The sequence below is a fragment of the Colias eurytheme genome, chromosome 7, assembly GCF_061535395.1.
Source record: "Colias eurytheme isolate Ceu_HAF_F1 chromosome 7, ilColEury1 Martin Lab GWU primary, whole genome shotgun sequence".
NCBI lineage: Eukaryota > Metazoa > Arthropoda > Insecta > Lepidoptera > Pieridae > Colias > Colias eurytheme.
Genome location: NC_142986.1, coordinates 7,485,991 through 7,497,101, shown reverse-complemented (window position 1 = coordinate 7,497,101; position 11,111 = coordinate 7,485,991). Strand labels below are relative to the sequence as shown.

The following is an 11,111-nucleotide window of genomic DNA, read 5'->3' as shown; positions in this document are numbered from 1 at the left end:
TCTACATCTTCTAATCAAACGTTATTACATCGATATAATCCCCATTCATTGCTCGAAATTACGCATCAACACGGGCCTTTATATACGTGCTTTGACTGTAATTTATTTTATGACCTTTCGGCAGACGTAATAAGGGCCTTATGACGTCATATAACGATCGCTCCTCAGTACTGACGAACTTTAGCCTTATAATGGGGAAATAAGGAATTTTATTTTCTTACTTTGCCTCCATTATGCCGGAGAACGCTACTTTTGAGCTTTAAATGGACTTGGATTGTATTTAAAAGCTTGTAACTACCTGTACGTAATATTTTCCATAATATGAATTTTCATCGGAAAAGCTCTGTTGTAGGTAAATGAATATTGTACTTTTTGTAAATACGTATAACATTCGACCTTTTAAAGTCAAGGGTCACTTACCTATTTCGTCTTATACAAAATTAATATCGAATAGTAATTTTCCCTGGGAATATTTTCTTACGTACAATCATTGTTTCAGAACATAACAATTACTTGATTTGTTATGTTTAATAATCATGATTGCGGAAAAGATATAAACACGTAGCTACATTTAGTCCAAAAGTTTCTCACGACAACAATTTCGCGGTAAATCTTCGTGATCCAAGTTTTTCTATGAGATAAGTCGACGCCCGCTAATGACCTTGTGTGGGAATTAATTCCGATCAAAGTATATTATGTTGTCGCGGCCTTGTGACGTAACCCCTCTGCCTTCGTTGATCCTCGCTCCGACCGAGCGGCGCGTCGAACGTGCGCAGGCGCAGTTGAAAATAAAAGGCTCTATAAATTCCATTATTATAAATACAAATTGTAATAAAATACGTAGCGTTTGTGCAGTGAAAGTGGTGTTTCAAATAATTGTTTGTTCTGGAAAAATGCTAACAAACTCTGGGAATTAAGCCAAGGATATCCACTATCTTGTAAGTTTTTTTTTCTGATACTTATGTAGGTATGATAACAGAAATGCCACTTTATTAGAATTATATCGTCGATAGAACATTCTATAATATTCGGTTTCTATCTAGGTATACCAACTTTATACCTAGTTTTGTTTTACTGATATCAATAGATATTTTATGGTATGTAACATTTTATTGGTGTGAGACTTAAACTGAAATAGGTACCGGTTCATAGTATTCAACTGCCGAAATACCATAACATGTTTCTAAGATTCATTCCAATTTAAATAATATTTTAGTGGTGAGTTAGAGATGAACTAAGTAAATACCTAAGTCGTCGTTCTTTCTAGATGATACCATATAGGTAGGTAGACTTTTTCTTAGGCACCAATTTCTATGAATAAAGAACTAGTCACGCCTTGTACTTGAGCAAACCTAGTTTCTAATTACGGCAGTAAGTATCCAGCAAAAAAACATACAACGAGGAAAGAAAGTTTCTTTAACTAGTTTAGTTTTCCTTATTTTAGTTGGGGGTATATAAACAAATGGTCAGTCCGTCACATGACTCTTTTTAAGGTTCAAATAACGATTTAATGATATCATCAAAACAACGTCACGTCTTCAATTTAAGTGACTGAGAAAAGTAGGATTATATTTTCAATAAGGAAAATCTAGCAAAAAACACTTATGAAAAAAAACGACCTTGTTTTCCGTCAAATTCTTATTGTACTTTCAAGATCAGTAATTACACCAATAAAGCGCACTTAAACATCATAAATATTAAAGCCTAATGTGAGTAGGCCTTAAACAGAAATAGTTCCATAAAAAGCAAAAGTACAAGGGCCTCATTAAGAATTCGCAGCTGCAGGTATCAAGGTGCAGAATATAATCGAGACTGTAACATTGACATAATTACCGTATCAATGACTTGCGAATTAATATAGGTATAGGATGATAGTAATTGTAGTTATAATAATATTATAAACCTTCATATCATAATATTATATTATAATCGTCTCTTTCGTATTATTTACTACGTTGTCCATTGTCCAAGTCTTCAGACGCTGGATCAGGATTATAGTAACACATTACTTAATAGAGTAGGTACCTATAACATTTATCAATGACAAAATTTCATCTAGATACGGTTACGTGAAGGAAACAAAAACATAATTATCTAACCTCGCGATTCACAAATATAATAATAATAGATAGTAATAACGTGACTATTTTTTATGCAACCAAAAATATTGAAGTAGGTAAAAGTATAACTACGCAGCCAAATACATTATCTATATCTAACAACATAACGTTTCACTGCTTCTTCAAAAATTGTGTCCTTTGCCTACGGGGACGCCTGAAACTTGAAAGAAACCTATTATTTAGGACTTTTCTCCTTGTATTTGACAACTTTTCGGCACATTATCAACTAACGATACTGTTGAAAATAGAACACTTCACTAAAATACCTATTTTTGTGATCTATTGTCAACATAGACAATTTTCACATTAGGATTATGTGCTAATTATTATTAGTTATCACAAAATTGAACTGGGAACAAACATATTAATTCCAAATATTAGGATGAGATTAGAGATAACACATTTAGTTGAATCGAATATTATTGGAAGATTAAACATGATTGTATCAATATAGTTTTAATGTGGTTTTAATGGATACAGCTATAACTGTTATTATCAAGGAAAGAGCATAAATCAGTATTATAAGAACTCATAACTCCATTTATAGATTCTAGCATCGATACTTATTACGAGCTTCCTATATACAGTGTGTAGTTATCTAGCTTTATAGGTTTTATCACGCAAGAGTGGAAATAGTCTGAGAGATAAAGATATAATCTTGTATAATATCATTAAAATATCAATAAAAAGTATTTGACATGAAATAATTAATAAAATTCATACGATTTTGACGTACAATTTGAGGAATAGTATAAGACAGCATAAATAACACGGAAATATTCCGATTACTTACAACATAATTCATTAAACTGTCGTTAACATATTTACAAAATGTATTTGATCAATTACGTAGTTCTACACATAAATATAGATAAATCTATTTGTTACAATAATCTAGTAGGAAATTTTCTTATATTCTGTATAACGGTAATGGGTGATAGTATTAGATATAAGTATAGATTTTTTTTTGTAATAGCACAGATAATATACTAGATAAAATTATCCCACTAGGTAATAGTGGGATAATTTTATGTGAAATAGACGCAAGTTGAATGCGAGGCACATCGTTAAATATAATATTTATGTTACAATGAGTGTCATTATAAATGTTAAAAGTTACGTGCTAATTTAACTAACAATACCTTTAAAAAATCTATTGTCAAGAATTTACAATAAACGATAGCACCTCAATACTCTCCAATAAAGTAAATACTTATACTTAAATACTTATTCATACTTATTTTCCAATGAAACACAAAAATAGATGAATGTATGTTATCAAGCTCTTCCACTATCACGCTTGGATGCGCATCAAATGCTCTCGAGGCCTATGACCTCTCATTCAATGAAAAACAATTTATAGTTTAAAATTAACAAAGGAAATTTAAACGGACAATGCATTTGTAAACACTTCGTTGCACTTTTGACCTTTTGAAGTTAATTATTTAACAAAAATTTAAACTTACTTGTGGATCTGTAAAGTATACATCTAAGAAAATTAAACCAGTATTTATTCGATTAATATATATTTGTGTACTCTCAAAAATATGAACTTCAATTTTTTTGTACGTTATTTTGTATTCCAATTTTATTAATCAACTTTTACCTATATTTTATATCGTGTAGGATCACGGTGTTCAAAACAACTAAAAAGCTTTAAAAATTTGAAGTCTTCAGTGTTAGAAAATATTTATCAACTATGAAATTGTAAATTTGTTGTGACAGTTCATATAGATCCTAAATTACGAGCATTTCTTTTAAAATTCTCGACAGAACGTGACATTGTAATTCACAAAGGGACGTTTTGCGAAACGTGTTCTCAATTCTTAAGGACTTTTATCTTTATTTATTTCTTCTAATACAAGAGTAAACAATGTTTATTTAATATGTATTAGTCTTATCCTATCCTATCCTACTTACTTCCTTCCTACTAATATTATAAATGTGAAAGTTCGTGAGGATGTGTGTGTGTGTTTGTTACTCTTTCACGCAAATACTACTGAACCGATTACCTACAATGAAATTAAGCACACATATATAACTTGGATTAACACATGGGATAGACTTTATCCCGGAAATCCCACGGGAAAAGTGGGTTTTTCTTTAAAAAACGCGGGTGAAGCCGCGGGCGGAAAGCTAGTTTATTATATTTGACAAAAAATGAAGTAAGTAGGTCCTCTAGTTTGTACCTATGTTATTGTTACCATATTATACTTAACATTAAAATTAAAGCAAAACGTTTCGTTTACCATTAATCAGATAAAACATTATAAAGCAATTAGAGTTTTTTATATATTTTTCATGCCTAAACATAGGTACATAATATATCAGCAACTTATTATACAAAATACACACATAATACGATCGTATTCGACTTAAAAATATAGTAACAACATCCTAAACTTTTAAGGGTTCCAAGTATACTTACAATAATATTCCATTCGAATTCAAATGTCGTAGTTCGTAAAGAAGTTGTTTCTCCCAATTTAATTAATGAGCAAACGACGCCTCGTTTCCAATTCTAGCCATGTTCTTGTATTTTTATTGAGGAAGGAACATCTAATACAGTAGAACCTTGACCTATTCAGGTATAAAGGAGCCGGGAGCAGGGAATCAACGGTCCGTGACAAAACCTTTCAACCAGCGTACCCGAGTATCCGACCCTTCTGTTTACACTTTATTTACGCTTTAGAACATACGATATAGTAGCTTAAATTACATTATGAGGAGAAATTTTGTTTCTAATTAATATTCGTACTCGAAAAATATAACTACGTAAACAGGTAAAACTCAAAAGATCTGTATTGAATTTAAAAATGTTTTCATATACCTACATATTTCAATCAACATTATTTACTAGCGAATACTAGCTGGCTGAATTTCCATACCAAAGCACTAACCAGTCAATTATAGAAATAACAATCTTAAAATAAATGGCAAGACGTGTTCCACATAAGATAAGGTAACATATATTATTCCAAAATTTCCTAAACAGATTCTACCTACATGTTATAATTTTTCGTAGATGTTTGATTTTTTATTTATCGTTGTAATGTAGGTATCGATTGATTTTTCTTCCCTACTGAAATAGTTCATACTAAATAATAACTAGAAAGGAGAATCCTGTTGCTACATCATTCAATAAACAAATTAAAAATATTTTCGATTTCAGAATCATACTCGTCAAGTTTTCGAAACTAATTAAAGATTGTACATGTAAAGTTTAATACCTGATGCTTCCGATAAATCGTATAATATAAAAAGGGTAGTTTAAACAATGATAAATCGCTTCCAATGATTACACTTATCATGCATGGCTGGCCAATTATAGCCAAAAATAGCACATAGAGTGGAACTACGGACACCGACACATGTGTGGCTGATTATTTCAAAACCTCTGTTATGTGTAAAGTAATTGAATTACAATGGATGCAATAATAGTGATTGTGTCGACGATATTAAATTTACCGACGGTTCAATGGAACTTAGTGAAATAAATTTATCGGTATGTTTTAGTGTGTATTATTTTTAAATAATTGTATTCAAAACGATATAAATACGATGTATAGTGGATCGTTTCTCAGACCTGCAAGTTTGTATAGCAGTTTCATGATACTATGTCCTTCCAGTCTATGCTAATTTTAAAGATTACCTAATCTCATTAAATTAATTCTCACCCAATACTGAATTAAATACTCACGTATATAAATGAAATAAATACTCACATGAATACAAGAGGGAGACTCGTTTTCGAATATTTTAGATGATACCATCAAATATCGCTATGAAATTTAACAACTGCAAATGTCATTATTTCTCTAAAATCTAAATGATAACAATCGTTACAATAAACTCTGTAACATGTATTTCACGGCAATTTTATTATAGGTGTAGCATTATCTTTCTTACAAATACATGTAATAGTATTTACAATCTTGATATTTCTACGTAGGCCTAAAATATTTATGTTATCAATAAAGAAAATGTCTATTTCCTTTCAGAGACGACGAAAATGACGAGGAAATTTCTATTCTGTTTCCCGCTGAGGCTTGGGAACATCGTTTTTGGTTACATTGTTATTGTAAGTGTTATTTCTTCATTTGAAATGTAGGGTTTGTTTTTCTTTAAAAAGTTATTGCTAAGAGAAATTTGACAGGCGCTTAAATTTAGATATTTCTATTTATATTTCATTTGAAATAATAGTACCTATATAAATTTGTATATACCTATAAATAGAAAATATAATAAAATGTATTCGTTCATCAATGCTAGTAGAGCATTTCCGATATAAGTTCTAATTGTTTTGCTGTCTATTTATTTAAAAAAATTAAGCCAATCTCAGCTATGAGATCATGTCGCAAATGACAAAGCAAATAAAGTTAAGTATCTGGTTATGTAGGTGCAGCGTAGGTTGACGGTATTTTACTGGCTAACAGATATAAATAAGGATATTCTTCCTTGGTCTAGACGAGTATGAGTCATACGTATGTTAAGTTTTGAAATATTCCCGATTTGCACAACGCATTCGATACTATTTCCATTCCTTTGTTAATACAATAAATTTTATAGTGTTTAATATTGTTAACTTTACGAGATGGATGTATGAAATTTTATCATATTAGAAAAATTATATTTTATTCATTTAAATTTCCTGTACATAAGTAATGTCTTATTATTTTTATTAAAATATTTTATAACCAAAATGCAATTATAAATCAAAGGCTGTTAACATGAGATAATTCATTTTCTTTCAGATTGTAAGTCTAGCAGTAGCTGCGTTCCACATTTATTTACTGAGCCAAATAATCACACGAAAGGATGAATCTCACTCAGAATACGAAAAGCACGAAAATATATTGGGCAAAGAGAATAAAAGTATCTTCTTAATCTCTATTATATACTACTTGCTGTATATAATAGCTGGATTATTGTTATTACTTTTTAGTGTTGTTTTCACAATTGGAGCACACACGGTAAGCATTCATGTCATGTTTTTTGATAAATGAAATATTGTAAAATGAAACTTATGTAATAAACAGAAATGGTAATATTAGATAAGACAATAGACATCGTTTATTCTTACAAAATAAAAAGCGAAAGCTTAAAAAAACTCAGAGAACTGATTCACCGTGATTGATTTATTGACCTCATAACAGGTCACTTAATTCACAATCGATCTTATTGAGTGATCGTTTGTTCTATCGGTCTTGTAAAATATTTTCATGAAGACTAAGAAAAGACTAGATATGTACATCTAGTCTTAAAAAGTGGATAATATAATAAAATTTTTAGAATTATTATAATTGAGATTGTTTTTAATAATCCTTATATAACTGAGTTTTTTATTTGGGTGATTTCTAATAATATAGGTGCCATAATAACTCTTACTATCTCTCAAATTATTATTATTTCTGTTTCTCTCTTATCTTCAATCGACGCGTTTCTATCCATCCTATTTTAAACAGTGAGCTGTGAGTATCAATAGAAAAAAAATATTTAAACTACATTGTTGCCTGCAGTAAATAATACTTAGCTTAATATCAGAAGCAAATGTTTTATAGCCGCTGAAAACAGGTTTTATTACATTTTAATACAACAAAACATGTGTATGTACAATAGAGGACCCTATTAGTACAGTGCCTACTGTACGTATAGTAGGCACGACAGAGTGCGTTAGCTTTTTGTAGACAACATCGCTTGCAAGTACAAGGTGTTATCCCACACACTTCTGATGCAGAGATCGCAAACCTTACGTGTATATTATTACATTTTTTTCGAAAACCTCGAGTTTAATAAAGACAAAAGACACTACAGTGTAGGTTTTTATTTGTATGCTTATTTCTGTGTGTATCATTAACAAAAAGATGGGTATTTACCACTGCCACATAAATAAAATAATGTTCTAATGTCTCGTATTCTCCTATTTTTCAGTATTGATTCTGCAGAATATATCATTATTCATTTACTGTACTATAAAAATATTAATATCTACTAGTATCAGTGGTTTGCCTAAAAAGGTTACTAACTCCTCCCCAGAGTCGGTGAACTCAGTTGAATGTTCTGTAATAAATAATTAACTGCACTTAGGTGATTACATTTCACCGCTGGCGATGGGATTGTCTCAAGATCGAGTATAATTAATATTTAAATCCACTTATACCTAATTACATTGGAAAAACTAAAAAAACGAATTGATGAACTTAGTCACAAAAAACAATATGAGATACAAAGTACGTGAATTAGGAGATAACTTCGGTATCGGTGTGATTGCAAAAAAAAATTTGGGTTTAGTAAGCAACATAGATAATAATATCAGGCAATAATATATGCAGGTTACGCTAGTTGCACAATATCCTAAACTACAAAAGCTCTGTATATTAAAAGCCAGCGTTCCTTCCTAATAAGCACAATATATGTTTCATATGTGCTATGAAAACATAGATTAAATTATTTATATTTGCAGGTGAACAGATGTTGTGTAACGTCTTTCTTCGTGTACAGTTTTATCCACATTTTCCTCACAATTCCGCTCATTGTCTGGGAGGCGCTGACGGCAGGCTGGATACAACTTGGCCTCTTGGTATTATCGGATGGTTAGTATGTGATAGAGTCTATTAATTGTGCAAATATGTTTTTTTGTTAATAATTATCTTTTTGATTAGATTTGGAAAATTGAAGTAATAGAACTTAACATTGACTTAGTTTGACGAATGAAGATGATAATACCAGCTCGTAATGTATTTAGGGTACTAGTGATGATCTTAACTTTTTATTTAATGTTCTAAGTGCTTATAAATAATTATTTAAAAATTTACCCATTTAGACTTCTGGCTTTATCGATAAGAATGGACAATCAGAATATGTTACAGTATTTAATGTTAAATTGGTCCCTCAACTTAAATAATAAATTACGATGGTCCTTTCAAAGCCGATAAATATTGGAATATTTTTGTTTGTTTTGTTTTGAAAAATCTGTGTGTAAAATGTGTTTATTTTGTTCCAGTGCTCCTGATAATTTGTTTATTCAGTGTTAAGTACCTGATGGAAGCAATAAGGACTGGAAAAATCTACAGTCGTCCGGGTTCGGTGCTCTACAAATATTGATGAAATTGATTGATTCTTTATATCTAAGCTTTAATTTATTTATGACAACGGAAAACATGGATAAATAGATGATTTATTGCCATTTTATCGAATTAAAATAAGGATTTTAATCATCATAATATTATAAAAACGATCAAATAATATAATTAAGATTCCATAGTATTTATCAAGATCTGTTTGTTTTTAACGATTTTCTTATTTTTCAATCACTAACTTATTTATTATTTATTTTTAATGGTGTTAGTTGTATCATAGACTAGAGTAGATAATTTTTGAAACAAAAAAAAATCGCATTTACTATGGTGGTGTTTATTTTTTCTTACACCATATGAAAGTAGAGATTTCAATATTAATATAAAGATCGGCAATACTACATTATCCCGAAGTACAGGACGAGGTTTGGCTCAGGGAGACCCATTGTCCCCTCTATTATTTAATATTGCAACTCTCCAGGTTAGCAAACAGATTTCTAATGTTATGATTTCTCAGTATGCTGATGACTATGTTTTGTATATTTCGGGAAAAAATGTTGAGTATGTATCTAGGGAATTGCAAATAGCTTTAAACAAAATAAACAATATACTAGGTGAGTTAGGTTTAGATATTTCTCCAACTAAAACCAAGCTTTGTATTTTCAAAAGAGGTGTCAATAGACAACAAATGTCTCTTAATATAAATAATACTACAATCGAAGTAGTTAATGCTGTTAAATACTTGGGAATGTGGTTAGATCAGTCTTTAAAGTGGAATATACATATTCAAAACTTGGTCTATAAAATATCTAGATACTTAAATATTATCAAAATTCTGGCTGGGGCATCATGGGGTGTTCATCCCAGACAGCTTAGAAGATTGTACATTGCTATAATAAGGAGTAGACTAGACTATGGATGTTTTTTATATGATAATAGCTACCAGAAGTATACAAGTAAATTAGATAAAATACAAAATCAAGCAATGAGGGTAATAGGTGGTTTTATAAGAACTACTCCAATACATGCCATGGAGAGTGAACTTAGCCTCTCTCCATTGCATGTACGGAGGGCGTATTTAGGTGGTAAATTTTTACTAAAAGCCAAAGCTCGATCAAATAATGTAACTATTCATATATTAGAAGAATTATATACACTAAAAGATAACAATTATTGGCGTAATAAAAAGAAGCCATTACTTGTGATTCTGTATGAAAAATTATCTAACATTAATATTTATAATACTCGGCAATTGGAGATGTTTTCAATGGATACCTGGGTCACTAATATCAATTTAGATAATATAGTTTATGTTAGTATTCCTAGTATAATTAGTCCCAAACGAAATTATAGCTCATTAGATTTAAACTTAGCATGTATGGATTTAATTAATAAGCAATATTTTAATTATTATAAAATATTCACTGACGGCTCCAAGGATGGGGAGGGGGTCGGCTCTGCATTCTACGACATCCAATGCGATATAAATTTAAAACTAAAAATTAATAACAATTACTGTTGTATAATGGAAGCAGAACTAATATCAATTTGTGAGGCTCTGTCCTACGCAACTTCGTTAGTCCAAAATAATATTGTGATATTTAGTGACTCCAAAAGCGCGTTGCAGCATTTAATCCGCTGTACTTCGGGCCTACCAGGTACCCCTATAGCTTACACGATTTTAAGTCATATTTTAAATTTAACTGGTAATTCCAAAACAATTAAACTACAGTGGATTCCATCACATTGTGGACTGGAACATAACGAGCGAGTAGATATGTTGGCTAAACAGGCTATTTCAGATGGAGTGGACTATAATATGTTACCTTATTACTCGAATTGCATTTGTTTAATTAAAAACTACTGCTATAACCTATGGAAGGAATATTTTGATGCGCGTTCAAAAGAAAAAGGC

At 30.5% G+C, this 11,111-nt stretch overlaps 1 protein-coding gene across 2 annotated transcripts; it reads left to right on the top strand.

Annotated features, from left to right (window-relative positions):
• Positions 1 to 742: 742 nt before the first annotated feature.
• On the top strand, positions 743 to 9,469 carry LOC149907172 (uncharacterized). Of its 2 annotated transcripts, none has more exons than XM_090103749.1 (5): positions 743 to 938; positions 6,122 to 6,201; positions 6,875 to 7,093; positions 8,584 to 8,713; positions 9,124 to 9,468. In XM_090103749.1, exons 2-5 carry the CDS (start codon positions 6,133 to 6,135, stop codon positions 9,222 to 9,224), a joined length of 519 nt encoding a protein of 172 aa, XP_089959875.1. In that variant the 5' UTR covers positions 743 to 938; positions 6,122 to 6,132; the 3' UTR covers positions 9,225 to 9,468. The 2 variants fall into 2 exon arrangements, with proteins under 2 accessions (XP_089959875.1, XP_089959876.1); XM_090103750.1 differs by lacking the exon at positions 743 to 938 and adding an exon at positions 5,453 to 5,625 and having other exon boundaries at positions 9,124 to 9,469.
• Positions 9,470 to 11,111: the final 1,642 nt, after the last annotated feature.